This window comes from Corythoichthys intestinalis, chromosome 16, assembly GCF_030265065.1.
Source record: "Corythoichthys intestinalis isolate RoL2023-P3 chromosome 16, ASM3026506v1, whole genome shotgun sequence".
Lineage (NCBI taxonomy): Eukaryota > Metazoa > Chordata > Actinopteri > Syngnathiformes > Syngnathidae > Corythoichthys > Corythoichthys intestinalis.
The window spans coordinates 24633184-24652954 of NC_080410.1; the positions used below are offsets into that span (position 1 = coordinate 24633184).

General features: G+C 39.7%; 1 protein-coding gene across 1 annotated transcript in view; it reads right to left on the reverse strand.

The window, feature by feature from the left end:
* Positions 1 to 223: 223 nt before the first annotated feature.
* tbc1d16 (TBC1 domain family, member 16) overlaps positions 224 to 19771 on the reverse strand; it is a 37578-nt gene continuing 18030 nt past the window's right edge. Inside the window, exons 5-13 of the mRNA XM_057817426.1 lie at positions 17041 to 17217; positions 16819 to 16966; positions 15881 to 16045; positions 14940 to 15088; positions 7962 to 8096; positions 6089 to 6275; positions 5832 to 6011; positions 3220 to 3366; positions 224 to 1555 (exon numbers count right to left, since the gene is read on the reverse strand). Of these exons, the coding sequence (XP_057673409.1) occupies positions 1310 to 1555; positions 3220 to 3366; positions 5832 to 6011; positions 6089 to 6275; positions 7962 to 8096; positions 14940 to 15088; positions 15881 to 16045; positions 16819 to 16966; positions 17041 to 17217 (1534 nt within the window). The 3' untranslated portion in view covers positions 224 to 1309. The remainder of the gene's footprint in view (positions 1556 to 3219; positions 3367 to 5831; positions 6012 to 6088; positions 6276 to 7961; positions 8097 to 14939; positions 15089 to 15880; positions 16046 to 16818; positions 16967 to 17040; positions 17218 to 19771) is intronic.

Genomic DNA, 19771 nt, shown 5'->3' on the forward strand with positions numbered 1-19771 from the left:
TTTTGGCTCATTTCTTTTCATTACATGACATGTTAAATGCTAACAGCTAACGTTTCTCGCTAATTTTGGGTTTGATTTGAAACCAAAAACCAAACATGTGTTTCGTCCTTTATATAAGCATATATGCTTAATACATCACATTTTACTGACATTTACCGGAACCTCAGGGTTGTGAAAAATGTCTACCTTGATTGCAATATAATAAAAAAGGCCTTTGTTTAAAAAAAAAAAAAAAAAAAAAAAGAAAAAAATCAAGTGTGAGTGTTAATGTTGCAATTACAGGAAAATGTTAGCAAAAAGTGTAAAAAAATAAATACAAGGAAAGACTGTACGTCGGGGGAGGAAAACCAGTGAAGATATCAACTCCTAAGTAAAATTTCCTTCACTCTGAAAAAACATCTGTCCTCTTAAGGTAGTGAAAAAAGCCAGGTGTGTAAATTCCATGTCAGAGGGGGAAAAGCGGAAAAATGTCACATTTTCCAGGCTGTGCTATAAAGATCTATTGTCTCGTTCTTGTATGAAAGAACCACAAGCTAAGAACACAATGCTGAACACCGGCTGTTGTTTGTCATCTTCGTTGAATTCAATTACTGTTGCAGTCCGTAACACTATCACTATATCCTCTAGTACTGGAATTCAAGTTCAACATGATCATCAATGATTGATTGTTAAGAATTTGGTTTGGTGGAATAGATTGTTCATTCACACAAAGGAGTGCACTACATTTATATGAAACAGGAGTTGATTGTCACATGAATGATTTATATTTAATTTGCTACCGTTGACGGCGATAGATGTCCAATCTATTTGAATTGGGAGCAGTTAAAAATGGATTGGACTTCTATTATCGTCAATAGCGCTGAACCTACCTACCACTTGGTGGAAACACAGCATGAAGACTCAACATGTATCAAAACGGGTTACATGAATGCCCCACCGGGTCGCTTCCGCCTGCCTGGAAGTGTTGCGATAGAACAAAAATCTTCAGCAAACGTGTAAACTCCTTTCGAGTAGATAGTCAGGCATAGTTTTGTGCTTTACATGCAAGGATATAGAACACAGCTAAATATGGGCGGGTACCTGCTGGCAGCCCGTTGGATTTCTTGTCAGCGCATCCGCCTCACATATCTGGGTCAAATCTCAGCCTTAATACAGCTTAAGAGGTGTTGAAAAATATTTCTCTTCTAATAAACAAATGCACATATAGCTGAAGACCGAGCCTTTAAAAGTTTACTCGCTCTGAGTGAATTCCAAGTGCTCAGCTTTGACCCGCACCAGCGTGAAAGGCTTGGACGCGGATCTCGGCTCCTCAGGACTGTTTCCTGAAGGTGAAAATATCTCGAGATTTGGCACCTCTGGAGGGCTTGGGCGAGGAGGGCCTCGGCACGGACGTGCCCCCGTAAGGGCAGCTTTGAGAGTCCGGGTGCTCGCCGGAACACTCCACGGCAGGGATGTAGCGGCTATCCCACATGCCCGGCCCGCACAGTTTACACAGGTCATGGAGGCTGCACGGGATTCTGGGGAGGAGGCGGAACTGGTAGAGGAGGCTGCGTGCCTGGAGGGACCGGACAAAACAACAGTGAGCTTCCACACAGTGGATGCAAAACAGCTTTTTGCGCATTTTCATAACACCGCTTTTAATATAATCAATGACCTTGAGGCGAAAAACCTTCAAGGTCATTCTGCTTGCCTGCTATGAAAAAAAAATGGATGCAAATGCGAGATAAACAAAAGGAGAACATCGGCTGCATGTTAACACGACGGCATCCATAAACATGAGGACGGAGCAGGAGGCGACGGCGCAAACGCATCGTAAATTCTCGACAGGCCAGTAAACGCGTGGGCCGCGATGTGAACAGAACACTACCTTCATTTAAAACGCAAATATGGAACAAATTGACCTGGAATAAACGGCTTTAAATTCATCCAGATGGAAACTGGCTTGGAAGGAGGGAGGGGGTTTTTGGCTGTTGCCACGGAAACCCCAGATTACTTTTTAGTAGTTTGTGAAGCAGGACCCTGACATTTTAAGTACAATGTGTGTATGTAAGAGCTTTTTCTTTTTTTGAGAGGCTGTGATGCCTGCAAGCAAAGATGAACTGGTTTACAAAAGCACCATTACTGTTAACAAATTAATCTTTTCTGACATAACGTTTTTTTAAGCTAAATTGTCAAGCTAATGCTAAATTCTAAGTTGTAATAATAATAATGTAATAATTCCTTGCCTGATGGGTATGGGGATTTTAAATTGTGATAATCCTTTGTTCATAATTATTACTACCGTATTTTTCGGACTATAAGTCGCACCTGAGTATAGGTCGCACCAGCCATAAATTGCTCAATGAAGAGGAAAAAACCATATACAAGTCGCACCGGAGTATAAGTCGCATTTTGGGGGGAAATTTACTTGATAAAATCCAACACATAGAACAAATATGTCATTTTTAAAGGCAAATTAAAAATAAAAATACAATAGAGTACAACATGCTGAATAAGCGTACACTATGATAATGTTACATGATGCATAAACAACGAAATGCGAACATGGCCGCTATGTTAACGTACCATAGCTATTAAGAGTTATTCAGATAACTATAGCATAAAGAACATGCTAACAAGTTTACCAAACCATCAGTGTCACTCCAAAACACCAAAATAACATGTGAAATGATATCATAATGTGTTAATAATTTCACACATAAGTCGCTCCAGAGTATAAGTCGCACCCCCAGCCAAACTATGAAAAAAAGAACTGCGACTTATAGTCCGAAAAATACGGTAGTAAGAGTTATTTGTAATTTGTTATTGTAATATCTTAATGTGTCTGTGAAGCCATACACTGCATAGATAAAATTTGATTAGCATAAGGGATAAAAATGATCTTCACATCCTGTTCAGTAGTTTTTCACGAAAACTGCAATTAACATATTTAAATATTGGACAATTACCTACAGTAAACAATCATTTTAATCATTTCTCAAATGTTGCATTTAAAAAATACTGAATCGTATTTTATTGATTCTCGTCTCACAATGAACTATTATTGCCTGCCACTGACGTTGTGGGACGTCGAATCCAATTTGACAGAGAGAAAAGATTGCTGCCAGACGGTCAAAATTGATTGGACGTCTCTCACCGTCAGTGGCAGTGAAACATGATCATTGCAGTCAGCGACTTCCTACACGGCTAAAAAATAATAGGAGGTGGCGTGTGAGTCACCTTGCGTAGCACCAGCTCTCCGTTCATGTGCATAGACAAGTTGCTGAAGTGCAGCAGCATTTGATCGGTGGCCAGCTGCTGCTCCGTCACATCCTCGCCGTAGAGGACGATGATGGCCACGCACAGGAACAGGTGGAAGTAATCAGTCTGGAAAAGACACAATTTGGGCTATTCACAAATCAATGCTATTGTGGCAAAAAAAAAAAAAAAAAAGTCAAATGAAATACTGTGACACTCTTTACGGAACACTTGCAGCACACAAAATTGCATCAGTTTATTGGTTTGCCATATGGTTATTTTACTTTGTAATACAGTGGTACCTTGACATATGATCGCTTCGACACATGATCTTTTTGACATCAGACGTAAAATCTGACTCGCCATTTGTTTCGAGATCCGACGACATGCTCAAAATACGATTTATGACAGTGCTGCAGTTTGTTTTCCTGCAAGATGGACGCACAGTGGATTTTCTCTTGAGAGAAATCAACATGGGTTCGAAGAATGTTAGTGCAGGTAGTGGAAAAAGGTGAGGCTTATTATTGAAATGAAGATGGAAATGATAGAAAAATATGGGCGTGGTGTGCGGGCCCGTGAACAGGCTCGACAATACGGCCGTAGAATGTCTACAACCTCGACGGTCCGCCTCAGACCTCCGTTCGCCAGTCTTTATAAGTTAAGGTGACAAATCATATTGTAGTAACATCGCCAGAAAGTCGCCTCTGCTGCCCCCGCGACCCGACCCCGGAACAAGCGGAAGATAATGGATGGATGGATGGATTTATAGATCATGAATACACCTTCATTTACATACATACAGTGGTATGAAAAAGTATCAATCTTTTGGAATTTCTCACATTTCTACATCAAGAAAAACCATCAAATGTGATCTGTTCTTTGTCAGAATTACACAGATGAAAAAAACAGTGTCTGCTTTAACTAAAACCACCCAAACATTTAAAGGTTTTCATATTTTAATGAGGATAGTATGCAAACAATGACAGAAGGGGGAAAAATAAGTATGTTAACCATCAAATTAAATATTTTGTGGACCCCCTTTGGCAGCAATAACTTCAACCAGACGCTTCCTGCTGCTGCAGATCAGTCTGGCACATCGATCAGGACTAATCTTGGCCCGCTCTTCTCTACAAAACTGCTGAAGTTCAGTCAGATTCCTGGGATGTCTGGCATGAATCGCTGTCTTTAGGTCATGCCACAGCATCTCAATGGGGTTCAAGTCTGGACTTTGACTTTACCACTCCAGAACGTGTATTTTGTTCTTCTGAAACTATTCTGAAGTTACTTCTGTGTTTTGGATTATTGTCTTGTTGCAGCATCCATCCTCTTTTTAGCGTCAACTGTCTGACAGACAGCCTCTGGTTTTCCTGCAAAACATCCTGATAAACTTTTGAATTCTTCCATTAATGATTGCAAGTTGTCCAGGCCCTGAGGCAGCAAACAGCCCCAAATCATGATGCTCCCTCCACAATGTTTCAAGGTGTGAATGAGGTGTTGATGCTGGTGAACTGTTCCATTTTTCCTCCACACATGACAATTCAACTTTGGTTTAATCACTCCACCAAATATTTGCCAAAACGTCTTTGGAGTGTCTAAGTGCCTTTTTGTGAACATTAAACGAGCAACAATGGGGTTTTTTTTAGACAGCAGTGGCTTCCTCCGTGGAGTCCCACACCATTCTTGGCCATAGTTTTACATATAGTTGATGTGTGCATAGAGATATTAGACTGTGCCAGTGATTCTGTAAGTCTTTAGCAGACACTCTAGGGTTCTTTTTTACCTCTCTGAGTACTCTGCGCTGAACTCTTGGCATCATCTTTGGTGGAAGGCCACTCCTTGGGAGAGAAGCAACAGTGCCAAACTCTCTCCATTTGTAGACAACTTCCCTGACTGTCGATTGATGAACATCCAGACTTTTAGAGATGGTTTTGTATCCAGCTTTGTACAAATCAACAGTCCTTGATCGCAGGTCTTCAGACAGCTCTTTTGACCGAGCCATGACACACATAAGACAAAGCTTCTCATCGAGACAATTCTTACCAGGAGTGTTTTATAGTAGGCAGGGCAGTGTTAAACCACTCATCAGTGATTCAAACCACTCCTCAGTGATTCAGCACACACCTGACTTAAATTGTTGTGTAAAAATTGGTTTCAGTTGCTCTTTAAGTCTCCTTAGGCAGAGGGTTCACTTAATTTTCCCCCTACTGTCATTGTTTGCATGCTGTCATTAAAATATGAAAACCTGTAAATGTTTAGGTGGTTTTAGTTAAAGCATACACGTTTTTTCATCTATGTGATTTTGACAAAGATCAGATCACATTTATTTGTGATTTTATGCAGAAATGTGAGAAATTCCAAAAGGTTCAGATACTTTTTCATACCACTGTATCTATTATTAATATTGTGATTACACTTAAAATTCAAGATACTGTACATAATAATGAACTTGATATGATTACGATATTGTAGTTTTTAGTTGAAGCTTTGAAGTAGAAGGCTTGCACTCTGGACGCCCTCAGTGAAACATGAAGCTCCCCCACTCATGATTGTGTGTGTGTGTGTTTTTGTTTCCTCAAAGAGACTTTGACTGTGACCTGGTAGTGAGCCCAGCAGGCCTCCCACATGCGAAGAGCGTCTGTGTCAGGAAACTCGCGCTTGAAGCAGAGGAGGATCCACCGGTGGCAGAAGAGCAGCTGGAGGCCGTCCTCGCCCAGCGCCGTCAAGTGCTGGTGGAAGTCAGGCAGCATTAGACGCAGTAGCTCTCGCAGGTACATCTGCACGGCAAACACATACAGCTTCTAACATCTCCCTCAACCCGATACGACATTAGTCGCACGTGACGAGAAACTACCAGCTGCCTCTCCATGTCCTCATCCCTTGGCGAGCTGATGAAAATGGTGTTCTCCATGAGGCCAACGAAGCACCAGAAGGTGTCGCTTTCATCCTGGATTTCCGTCAGGAGCGGGGCCACCAGGTCCGACATGCCCTGGCAGTAGCCCATGTCGGGGTTGAACACGGCGTAGTTGAGCAGGACGCGCCTAAGAGAAACGAAGAAATAAAGGCTGTCAGTGAAAGACGCAAAGTAAGAGTCAACACCTATTGTAAATTACCTTTATGTAAAATACGGTTGCACAAAGTCAAGTATGCAAATTGCGCATTCGTTAGACCTCTGATCATTAGAAAATAATATTTCAACACAAAAAAGGCCACCACTTCGCCATTGTAAGATGAACATGACATCAGCCATATCGCTCACGTACAGCATTTAATCACTGATGGACTCAAAACACACACATAGTTTCTGTACCTGTTTAATCAGTGTCTGTCTTTCTTCTTTCTCTGTCTGAGGCTCAAATCCTGTTTCACTTCATGGCTCCATTAAAGCTCATTTCACCAAGAGTGGCGCATCTTAGAGTGTGTATCTAATGCATGACGAGTAGACGGGACAATCCGAGATAGTCACATTTGATTGGCTAAAATAGTACTGGCATTTAAAGATGTCTGACAATGACTATTCCGCCAGCTTCTGAGAAATACTGGCTTTTATTTACGTTTTTCTCCACTATTCCGCATCAAAAAAAATTTGAGTCTTTTCATTTTATTAAAAAAGATTCTTCTGGGATGCACAGGATCAAGGTCTTGCTTATCCGTTTAATATACAGGACATTATTTCCAATAAGATATTTATCTGTACTGGGCATAGGACGGTATCAGATTCTAATGTTAAGATCATCACTGTACTGTGATTGCCGCTCTAAAATTTTTTGTTTTTTTTTTAATGTTTGAGTAAATAAATGGTAAACAATTTTCACATCATTAAAAAAGGTTTCATTTTAAACAAAACCAAAAAAATGGTACAGTAAAAGTAATCTAAATGAACCATGAAAAACAAAAATGTTTTTACCGTTCTGGCCAAATTAAGCTCTTTTAAAAACCAGCAACCGGCACACGCCTACTCGTAAATTAAAACAAGTTAGAAGTCAACAAATACGGAAGAATAAGCAACTTTGGAGGTTCCACATGATGTATGAAGCAGCACTGTGACGTAAGCGTCTTTGATGGACGTCTTCATGACCACACTGCTTCGAAACAATCCCACCCAGATGTACTGAACGTTCCAACATGCATTTTAATAAAGGTACTGTATTAAAAAAAAAACAACAACAAAAACCAGACAGACGCACAATAAGTCCTACTTTAAATGGTTGCCATGCCAACCCCTATGGTAACTAGGGAGCTATTTAATGATCTTATGTGTGAGTGTTTTTTCTATTTTTTTATGGATTGCACTTTAAAGTGTCTCTGGTAGCACTCATGCATAATTAAGTTGTCTCCAAAACAGAGAAGGAAAGCCTTGAGGACGTTCATGTCACAATATGAAAGAGTGTCAAGAAAGGGAAACAAACCAGCCTCAGAGAGGTTTGGAGGGAGCAGAATCCACAGTGGTTTGGATGATTAAAGATGCAATGATAAGCTTGGCAGCTATTTTTTTTTAATTCAGTCAGGGGGGTTCTCTATTCGACTTTTTGCCCCACAGATGAGGGAGAGAACTACAAAAATATGCAACAATGGACGGACTGATCTGCTATTTGTAATCCTCTCACTCACAGTTTGGACATCCATTAGCTTTGAGCACATGCATACTTCAAATACTTTACTTAGTCAAAGCAAATAAAACATGATGAAACTCATTTGGGGCCCCCAAAGGGCTGAGAAGGCCTCACCTCATGATCTCCACGTTCGGGTTGTTTTCTCCCCTGAAGAACTGGTTGCTGCGGTCCGTCCTCACCACGTCCTTGTCCACGGTGAACTGGACCTTCCTCCAAAAGTCGCTGTGCTCCTCAGGGCTCATAGACAACCTGGCGGGGAGAAGAACAAGCAAAACACATTTCTTTCATGCATCCTTCTACATCACAATTATTTGGACTGTTTCTTTAACGCAACTAAAATCCTAACAAGCAGGGGATTTAATTAACACTGTTTGTTTTGCATGTCGCCCCGCCAGGAATAACGAGCGCGAACCTGACGCAATGCCTCGTAACCCGCAATTTGTCAAGTGTTTGTGTCGCCGGGCGCCTCCCTGCGACACCTTTCTCTCTCATGCGGGCTTCTCTAGAGTTTCATTGCTAAGCAGCAATGATTCAGCTAAATGTAATTTGTGTTTACTTGGAAGCTTAACTCTTTCAGTGCCGTTGACGATAATAGACATCTAATCACGTGGCTCTTTTCATCCTTCTGCTGTGAATTTAGTTTGTCACTAGTAGACGTCGAATCCATTTGAACTGGGAAGTCTTGCAGGGAATGAACATTCACGTCTATCGCTGTCAATCGGAGCCAATGAGTTAAAGAGAAACTCAACAGATAGGTTAGGGCAGGGGTCAGCGAGCCGCATGGGGCTCTTTAGTGCTGCCCAAGTGGCTTCCTGGAGTTTTTTCCAAAATGTTTGAAAATGGAAAAATATGGGAGAGGAAAATATATTTTTAGTTTAAAAATGGTTTCTGTCGAAGGACAAGCATGACACAAACATTCTTCTAATGAATATTGTAATTAAGTTAAACTTGAGGCGCCATCGTACAACCGAGTAGTCACGTGGTGTGTCATTCTCTATAGGATGCACTGCAGGGAAAATAAACATTTCATCATGGAAACTCATTATGTATATGTATAGAGCTGCAGTTATCGATTATTTAAGTAATCGATGAATCTATCAATTAGTTCAAGTAATCTGATTGGAAACATTTAATGTGTTGCAGAATCAATTTTAGGAAATGTAAAACATGAAAATGCTAAAATGTGCTCTTCAAAAGAGCATTAAATGTGAATATAAAATAAAATTCCAGAGTGTCTTTTCAAACGAAGCAGGATTTCACTTTCATTTCACAAGAGCAATAAATGCATTTAAAAACAAATTAAAATACCTTAGCCGCAAACGGTCTAAAAAAATTAATGAGGATCGAAGAACAACAGAAGAACAAATGGCTTGCTAGCCAAAGTCTGCTAGCTTAAATGCTATAAAATGCATTTTTTTTTTAACAATGGTCTCAACAAATCGTTCAAACACATATTTCTCATATAAACTGCTAAATATACTTCTGAATTAAATTACGAATGCATAAACAATCATATTAGCGCAAACAAAAACTGACAACCTTATGTTGGTCTTAACAAGGAGCAGCTGGATCCAGCCACGTAAGATGAGTTTTGTCATATTGACTGTTGCCACTAGAAGGCAGTGTATCCATCCAAATCAATAAAACTAAATTCAAACTCTTTCAAAACAAACCTTTACAATGCCACTCTAATTAACCGAATCCTAGAAGCATCAAAACTTGATTCGAAGCTTTTTTCCTAATCAAATTACTCAGGTTAATTTATTAATTGTTGCAGCACTATATTTGCAGCCAACCTAGTCATTTTGATTGTAGACTAATATAGCTAATATACTGTAGATACATACAGCATGTGTTGCCTTCATTATAAGGCTTATATAAGGCTTTCATTTTTTTTTTTTTCGCGGCTCAATACATATTTGGTTTTTTTTTTTGGTCCAATATGGCTCTTTCAACATTTTGAGTTGCCGACCACTGGGTTAGGGATAAATACACAAGGAACAATATAATGAGAATTACAAGACCATTTAAAAAAAAATACAAATTAATGTAATACTCTTACTTCAACTCCAACTGTACAAGTATATTTTACAACTGTTAAACTGTCATAATGAAGTATTATTTTATTTCAGGCTCTTTAAAGTTGTTATATTTACACTGATACTCCCTCCCAGATGTGCTTGTCTTCATGTTTTATTTTGTTTCTAACCTTTTTTTTTCGTCTTTTTTTTTTTTTTAATAATTCCGCTCTGTGCTCGCAAAGGAGCACAGTGTGGGAGGTTCCCCCCCTCCCCCAACCTCTTATTTTCCCTTATATGAATAAAAACAAAGTAATCCAACTAAAATAAACTCTAAAGTGAAATACAATTTATTACTTTTAAATTTCATAGTATTTAACTCATTGCCTGCCACTGACAATGACAGATGTCCAATTCATTTAAACTGGGAGCACTGTGAATGCTTCTGTTTCAGCGCCATTGACGTCCGGTTCATTTTGACTGTCATTCGCTGCCATCCTCTCCCAGTCAAAATGGACTGGATGTCTAGCGCTGTCAATGGAAGCCAATAAATTAAACGAGTGCCTATGAAGGGTTAATGTTGTCTACAAACTTGGAATTCACAGTAAAACAGCCTTGAACATTCCTAAACCCATCCCTGCTAAAAAAAAAAAAAAAAAACATAAAAGATGTAAAAACACATCTCTGCTACTGCATAATTTAGGGCTGACAAACCTAACAAAATGTCATGTCATTTTCTCCTGTGGATGAGAACAGGCCAACATTCCTGTTTGTCACATTCATCACCTTTCTTGTGATTGACTGCTTCGCTGGGCTTTGAGTCTCTTTTTGTTCGGAGAAGGGGGTGGCGCTCGAACAGCTGCTACGTTTTTGGTGCGCGGCCGCTCAGCTTTCACGGGTGACGAGGGCGAAGAGACATGGATCCTTCCCGCTAATGACCGACGAGAGGGCCTGCAGGCCGCTCTTGACAAACAGCCCTTTAAAACGGAATCCCCATATGAGTCAGAACAAAGGATTTTTTAATTACACTGATGGGAGAACGCAGATCAAACCTGTCCAATTATTAGCCTCTTTATGGTCACGCGGAATTACACGCTCACTCAACCTGGGTGGAGTAGCCGCACTCTTCTGTGTGCGTGTCGGCACATACCGCAGCTGTTTTTAAACTCTTACTGACGGGAGAATATGATCTGATAAGCGCTGACATGTTTTTTTCTCCTGAGAGCTTTTATTTCGCACCCGCCGCCTCCCTTTAACACTTTCCTCATTGTTCCTATTGATTGCTCAGCACCCGTGATGAGAAGCCACAACACACTCACATATGGTTTAATGTTTAACTGAGTCTAGGCCAGGGTGCTTGTATGATCAAGATTGTAGACAGGCAAAAACTTTGGTCGATTTTGGACACACTCCACATTCATTTATTCCCCAAAACCCGTTAGCGCAACAGTAATAAGAAACGGAAAATGACATTTAGAGGGTACCATGGATAGAAAGACATGTAATTCTTGAAAGATTAATGTTAGTACGAGCTATAATAATTTGATATTAAAACTCCTCTTAATGTTTTCGTTTTAATAAAATTTGTAAAATTAACTAGTAGGTCACCATTGTTGGTGACGTCACATGAGTATACTGCCGGACTTCCACAGTGCCACTCTTAAACTACATAAACATGTCGTCGGTTTTGCCTTTCAAATTTGAACTCGAGCACAATATTAATGAGAAGGACAGCCCTGTGGATATTTCACAAAACGAGCAGCAAAAGCAAGCTTCGGGACTCTCGGGTGCAACATCTGATAAACTGAGAACACAGGCAGGATGATCATCGACGTAGACAGCGCTTTTACGTGACAATAAGGTAAGCCGTCATTAGACGTCTCAGTAGAGGCAAACTGCATCAACATTTTTGTGTGATACATAAATAATCAAACTGCTGTGTTTCACTGTATACCCTAATCATATGTAAAGCACATGACAGCTCTGGATGCTAACTATCTCCATATAATTATAATAATATATGAATAAGTTGGAACACACAATGGTTTACCGTGAAGATCTGCAAACATTTTTTGACATCACTCCCCTAATCTAGTGCGGAACAGGAGAGTGAACCAGCGAACTTGACACGTTACTCGTCTCATCCTGTCTATCCTGTTCAATTTGCTTTTGCTGCTCGTTTTGTGAAATATCCACAGGACTGTTCTTCTCATTAATATTCCCCTCCGGTTCAAATTGGAAGGGCAGAAGTGACGACATGTTAATGTAGTTAAAGAGTGACACTGTGGAAGTCTGGCAGCGTACCCATGTCACGTCACTGCCCTGTGACGTCAACAACAATGGTGCCCTACTTGCCACAGTTCTTTTAATACATCATACGCTGATTATGTTTAATTTGAAATAAATAGATTCTGTTTTTAAGTTTTTCTCCTTCAAGAAGCCTTCCCAATTTCATTGTCTCATTACATAATAATCCTATGGACCAGACATGTCCAAAGTCCGGCCCAGGGGCCAAATGCGGCCCTTGGTCAAATCTCATCCGTCCCCCAGCCTCTGTCATAAGATCAAGAACGTCTGGCCCGCACACAGACTTAATAAATTGGTCAGCAGTACTGCTACCAGCATATGAAGTAGCTTACACACTAAATGCTGCTCCTCATTTACCCACTAAAAGGCAGCGGCACTCTAAGCAACATTACCCCGTGTGACCCTTTACTCCCAATTTTCTAAAATGGCGACAATCAACAAAAAAAAAAGTTGACTGCGATGGCCGACGCTAGGTGGAAATTGGACTATGTCTTCACTAAAATATGCAACAACTGTGTCTGCCTCATTTGCAAAGAGACAGTCGCCGTTTTTAAAGAGTTCAATGTGTGGCGATATTACCAAACGAGACACGCTAACATGTTCGACAAGATTACAGGGAAGATACATAGCGAGACATTGAGGCAACTTGAAGCTTGTTTAATTTTACAGCAGTAGTATTTCACAAGAGCCCGAGAGTCGAAAGAGAACGCCACAAAGGCTAGTTGCGGGATTGTGTAAATTATTAATTAAAAAATAATAATAATAAAGCAAATGTGACACACGGAATAGCTTGCTAAAATGTGCTTAAATATATTGTTCTACGTAAAGGACGTCAGCCAAGGTCACCCTCCCACATTTTTACCACACCAAAGCTAGCCCCCTTTGCAAAAAGTTTGGAAACCCCTGCTGTAGACTATCCTATTCCTGTCATTGTTGAGTGAATCTCTTTATTATATTTATTTACTTATTTAATAGGGACAGTGCACATTGATGAACATCTTTTAGACACATCTAAAAGATGTAAATATGCCTGATTGTAGCAAAAATGCTAATTTACATCCGCAGTCCCTAGGAAGGTAACACAATGACACAAAAAGATAAAAAAAGAACAAAATGTTACAATAAAACACCACAGTAAAATGGGTTACGAAGAACTTAAAAGTCAGTGGTTGCAGGACTGGTTTACTTTCAACCACTGCTTGAGCTGAGTTTTGAAAGTTGTTATTGTGGGACACACCCAGATGGCGAGTGATAAACTGTTCCAAATTTTACTGGCCTTCACAGAGAGAGAATTGTGACCGAACGCTGTTTTTCTGATTGGGACCTCACAGTCCCCTCTAGAGGTGGCCCTGGTCCTGAGACCACAGTTAGCTTTTTTTTCTGACATGGGAGGTGGGGCAAGTCCATGTAACACCTTGTACATTAGACAAGCCATTTTAAAAATTTTGAAATTCTCAGAGGTCACAAACTGGTGCTTTTTTTTTTAAATGTTACAAACATGGAAATCATTGAGTGCAGAAACATTCTAACTGCCCCAACTGTTATGAAAGACCTCATTTGTTTAAAATTGCTCAGGTTGAATTTCACTGCATTACATATTCTTTTAAAATAACTTTTAAAAGACAGTGTGGATTCAAGTGTCACTCTAAGGCACTTGAATTCAGAGACAATTTGTAGTTCTTGTCCTTCCAAAAATACACCTGAATGTCCAAAGGTTCCTTTATAAAACATCAAACAGTTTTAGTTGTGTTTGGTAGAAGAAAAGATTTGTAGAGCCAGTCATTTATAGGAACCATAGCTAATGTGAGAGCAGAAGCTGCGTCTTGAGTATTTTTTGCACTAGTGAAGATGACAGCATCATCAGCTTACATTTGAAATTCAACGTTTACACATGAATTTGGCAAGTTGTTAATATACAAAGAAAATAACAGTGGGCAAAGTATTGACCCCTGAGACACTAGGCCAACAGGAACATCTATAAATCTTGATTTGACAGTGTTAATGGAGACACATTTTCTCCTGAATTCTAAAAAAGATTTTATCAACTGAATTGTAACCAATGAAAAAAAAAGGGTTAATTTAGACAGAAGAATGTCATGATTTATTATAGTGTCAAATGCTTTCTCAGATCAAGAAATACTGCACCAAAGCAAGATGTTCAACATGCGTTTGATCTTTTCTATAAAAAGACAGTTTGCAAACTCTGTGGAATGATATTTCCCACATTTGCATTTGATGCAAAAGAGCCGTCTTCATTTAGATGTTCATTTATAATTTTTGCGACGCATCTCTCAGCGACATTCGGAATCACAGGGAACATACTGTTTGGCCGATAGTCGGCTATATTTGAACTGTCACCCGATTCGAAGATCGGGGGTTGGCGGCAGCCATTTTCCAAGATGTTGGGACATCTTTTTGTTTAAATGACAATTACATTTCTCTATATTTGATTAATTTTATTTGTTTAATCCATCATTGACTTTGCATGTTTATAATTTGGAGTGTGTTGTTTCAAATATTGACTGTGAGAAGTGTTCCTTGCAAAAGGTAGCTTAATCTCATGTTAATATTTGATATGTGAATAGCAAGTTTGACTACTGCAGAATTTTAACTTCCATTTATAAAGACTATGAAAATAGAGTTTAAAAAATGGGAAAAGACTTGAGATTGGTCAATATTATCTTTTTTTTTTTTTTTTTTTTTTTAAATCTGGATCCTTTTTGGCTGAGATTGCCCAGGTCTAGCTACCCCTACAAAATCATTTCACCTCCTCTGCTGGATGTCGTGGTAATGTGTCCGCTTCTGTAGCCTCCACGCCTCCCTCTCTTGTGAAGTGGAGTCATAGCTGTAGTAGTGTAACAGGAAGGGCCACACCTCGCCACGGATGGATGGGTCGATACCCCCGAAGAAGATTGCCTGGCAGAGGGTAAACAGAAAGCACAAAGAGCTGCTTGTCAAACAGCGAAGAAGTCAACTGCAAGGATTATAACCACGAAAGAGTTGTAATCTGCACATCTCCTAAAAATAGTCACGTTTTTAATTTTTGGAAATTTTGTCTTTATTTGAATTATTTTGTCCATTCATTCAGTCATTCACTAAATAGTTCATGCACTGAATCTCATTATGTGCAGGTGTGTCTAGTGAATGTGCGATCCCATTTGCAAAGTACTGTAATTTTGAAACCCTTACCAAAGCCGCAAATAGCCCAAACAAAAAGCTTAAGTGTTCTCTTGCCCACCGAGAAAAAAACAAAGTCATCACGTAACCATGGCTGAGTCATTGCAGTAAATGCTAAATGCTCAAGTGAGTCAATCCCAGAGGTCTCAAATGACGCACGGTGTGACACTAGCCATGACACACGCACCGAGATGTATTTTCAGTGTTACTTTATATGAGCCGTAATGTCAATTCGACAATGATTTTAAGCCATGGTGTTTCTAAAAAGCTGAAAATCCAACTTCAACCTAAGATAATACTGGCAAGCAGGGGGCCTTTGTAAGATTTATTGCCCTTGTAACATCTCACATTTGGATGTTTTACAGTCACATTGCTAGGTTTTACGGCAGGGGTACTTGGTGACTGACAAGCTGCTAACATGGATGATGGAAGCCTTCCATCACAGCTCAAGGTCAAGACCGCCTTTTATAGAACAAGCTTCCATAAACCCCATGGGCCCAAAAAAGATAAGACACACGCACAGATGCGTACCTTGCGTAGTTTATACTCCTCCTCCACTTGGCCGTTGTGATTGAGATGCCGTAACCAAGTGGTGACATCCAGCCTCCGGTACAGCTTCTCCTCTGGGTGGCTCTCGGCTGAAGGTAGCGTGGATCTCTGGATGGAAAACTGCATGCAGGACTTTTCATCAGAAACCTGGCCAAAGACCGACAAATGGGAATGAGTAGAAAATACTGAACAGGTGAAAAAATCATTAGAATGAAGAAGGGAAAAGTGAAAATTCCTAAAGAAATACAACTTAATATGAGCGACTACTCTTGAACTCCTCTCTTGTATGTAGCGTACCTGTAGATAATCATAAAAGAACTTGGCATTAAAAGTAGAATAAGAAGTGGGGATTGTATTTTTCGGCAATTTAACATTAACCCTTTGAAATTAAATCTTTTAACCCTCACCAGTAGATGAAACGGTTTGTGTTCAAGATAACTCAAAATGATATAAGAGGATTATTATCAAACTTGCAGGATACATTTGTGATATAAATTTAGAAATTATGTAAATAATTGTGATTGAATTTTAGGCTAAAGAGGTCAAAGGTCACAGAGGTCAGAAAAGGTTAGCCTATTTTCCTCAAATTTTCAGCGTAGGTGATATGAGGACAAGAGAAAGAGTGGTGACATGAGAGAAGGGGATATGAATGAATGACCACTCAGAGTGCTCTTTTATTTGCCATTTTTTACCCTCAGATGTTTATTTTTTTCCTTGAAACCAATATAAAATTTTGAATTATTCAACTATTCATTTTAAATCAAACACTCCGTCTATCACCGTCAATGGCAATGTTACATCTGGTTGCCTTCAATCCAGAAGACAAATTGCCTGGTTTTGTATTCTCAATTCATTTCCCGGTTGTACTTGTTGCACCGTATGGATTTCACATTTTGTTTTTGTTCAGTGAACTTTCCCACCTGGTCTTTAATCTGCGTCTCTCTGCAGCACTTCCACTGCTGGAATACTTCGGCAAGTTTATCCAGCCCAGCATGGTGAAAGTGTAGAACCTTGTACTGGCTCTCTCGACTGGCAATCACCAGCTGGCCGCCAGTGCACGCTTCATCACTGCAACGGCAGCATGATGAAATTCGAATTCCGTTCTAAAATTCCTATTCACTTCACACTTTCCCCCGGCAGACCTGAAGAACAGACGAAGCGACCTCATGTGACCCAGATCCACCCGGAACACGCCGCACAGCTGCTCCAGCGCCAGCACCTTCTGCTGCTCCTCCCAGCGCGCGCCCTGCGATTGACCGTTGCTGTCCAGGCTGGAGGCGGAGCTCGCCGAATGCTGCATGAGTTCCTCCGAAAGCTCTCTGGAAAGACAGCTTTTTGTCTTGTAAATATTTTCTATTAAAGGATACATTTAACACTTTATAGGAATTCATTTAACTCACTGGCTGCCATTGACAGAGCTAGACGACCAATCCTGGGAGGCCTGACAGAATATTCGCTGTGGCATCATTGGCATTAAATCATGAGAATTCACAGCCAGTCATCCCAGTTTAGATGAATTGTCTATCGTTGTCAATGGCAGACAATGAGATAAATACTATGAAATTCTTAAAAAAATAAATAAATAAAATAAATCACTTTTAGAGTGCTATTGGGAGCCATAACCAGAGTTTCAGAGTTTCTTTTTTTATTTAATTTTTTTCTAAGTAAAAAAAAAACTTGCGTCTCAGGAGGTTAAAACTAAATAGAGTATTGCTATTTAACATAAATGTATAGTAAATATTAAAAAAAAAAAAAGAAAAAAAAAAAGAATTATGATTTGGAGCTGATGGTGATATATGTGGGTATCACATTTTGCAGGCCACACTTGTATACCAAATTTAATATCATGGACTACTTGACTCAAAATGTGATGTCCATGTATGTAAACCCTAACCAAAAATAGTCACTTGCCCTACTAGTATAAAGAGCTAATGTTGTATTGAACAGGAAACAGGTTGAAAAGGTTCATGATTGAATTAAAATTATTGGTAAAGTTAGTAAAGTAAAATTTTGACACACTTAACCTTAATCATCAACTATTTTGATAATCGATTACCAGTTTTGAGACTAACTAAAAATTCTCTTCTTTGAGCCTCTTAACTCATTGGTGGCACCAGAAGTCCAATCTATCCAATTCAAACAGATTGGATGGCCATCGCTGTCAATGGCAGCCAATGAGTTGAAGAACTCAACAGATAGGTTAGGGTTATGTACACAAGAAACAATATAATGAGAATTACGAGACAATTAAAGGTGTAAGGGTAATACATGGATCTGGATCGATGTATCAACTTGTTAAGCAACACTTGAATCAAATCAATCGAAAATGCAAAATATCATCATGTTTAATATGTCATTTTGTAAAATTTAATAGTTTTCATTCAAATGGCGAAGATGTTTCAGCAAAAGAGTTGTCAAAAATATAAAAACTGCTTTGTATTATTTATTGATTTGGGTGAAAAGTAACTGATTTTTGGTTGGAATGCACATTTAGAGCTAAATGTAAAACAGAGTTTGTATAACAATAATTACGAGCAAAAATAATCAGTGATTAGTCATGTATCAAAATAATCGTTTGTGGCAGCCCTACTCAATAACAAATCAAATCGCCCAGTGAAATTCCCCCGTGGCAAGCTTGTGGTTCCCATCTTTGAAACATGAGCGCAATGTTGGCCTGTTACGCGCACACGCTATAAGGTGGGATGTCAAGGGTTGCACAAGCACAGGAAGAATAAAGCACACACACATGAAAAGACAACTACAAGCAGACTTGTTGAACTGCAAGATTGAGCAGCTGGTTTTACCCTCTCTTTCCAACACACACTAATGAAGCACAGCTAATGACCATGATGCTCGCTCCAACACAACCCCTGAAATGCGAGTGGTGAGAACTGGGGCAACGCTCTGAATGTGTCCCATTCACTGATATTCGAAACTAGGAACGTTTTTAATTAACTGCAACCTATGATTGTTTTATTAAGATTCACTTTTTTCTTTTTAGGACATTTTTTTCATGGAACAAGTTGGCTGCTGAGTTTGCAAAATGTGGACTAATGAAAAACATGCTTTCAGCAAACGACACTCGAGCCTTCTTTAAAACACGAGGACAAAAGATGGGGTCAAGCCATGTCTGACATCGCGGATCCATTCTTGTCTTGTTAACAAGCAAGTTCATTTCTCTCCTAAGAAAACAGCTCTCCCAGGCGATGTAAACAGACTGTTTTCACACAGGCGGTGCGTCCCCTTAAGGCTAAAAGGACACTGAGCACTCCAAGCCCCGCAGGGACTACTGTAGCTAACGGCCACAGTGAGCAGAAGGATTAGCGCGATGCTAAGTGTTCAGTAAATAAAGGGAGGATAAAGCACAGAAGCCAACAGTGCACGCCTCTGTAAATATAAAACTTCCACACTCTGGAAGTTTAATCTTTAATATTCCTCCAAATTTGAAAGAAAATTTCAAAGATAAGAGCATTGGGCTAGTTGTGGCCTGACCATATGATGCTGCAAACATAAAGATAAAATCATTAAAACTCAAATATCGACTGGTTTAAACTAAATTGAGAACATTTGAACAGGAATTCGCTGGCTTAGATATTTGGGACCCTTTTGGTACTTCACGATTCGATACGATACGATTTGCGATACAAAGCTCACGATAATGATCTCACGATATGGCGAGACAACGATTATCAATACAGTGGTCAGGAAATAATTCAGCAAAAAAAATAATAAATAGTAAAACAAGCAATTTTCATCTTTCTGCTGTAGGTTTATCACTAGTAGACGTCCAATCCATTTTAACTAGGAGGGTGACAGTGAATGAACCCCACCCACTTCTGTGGTCGTTAGTGGCAGCCAATGCCAGGCAACAAG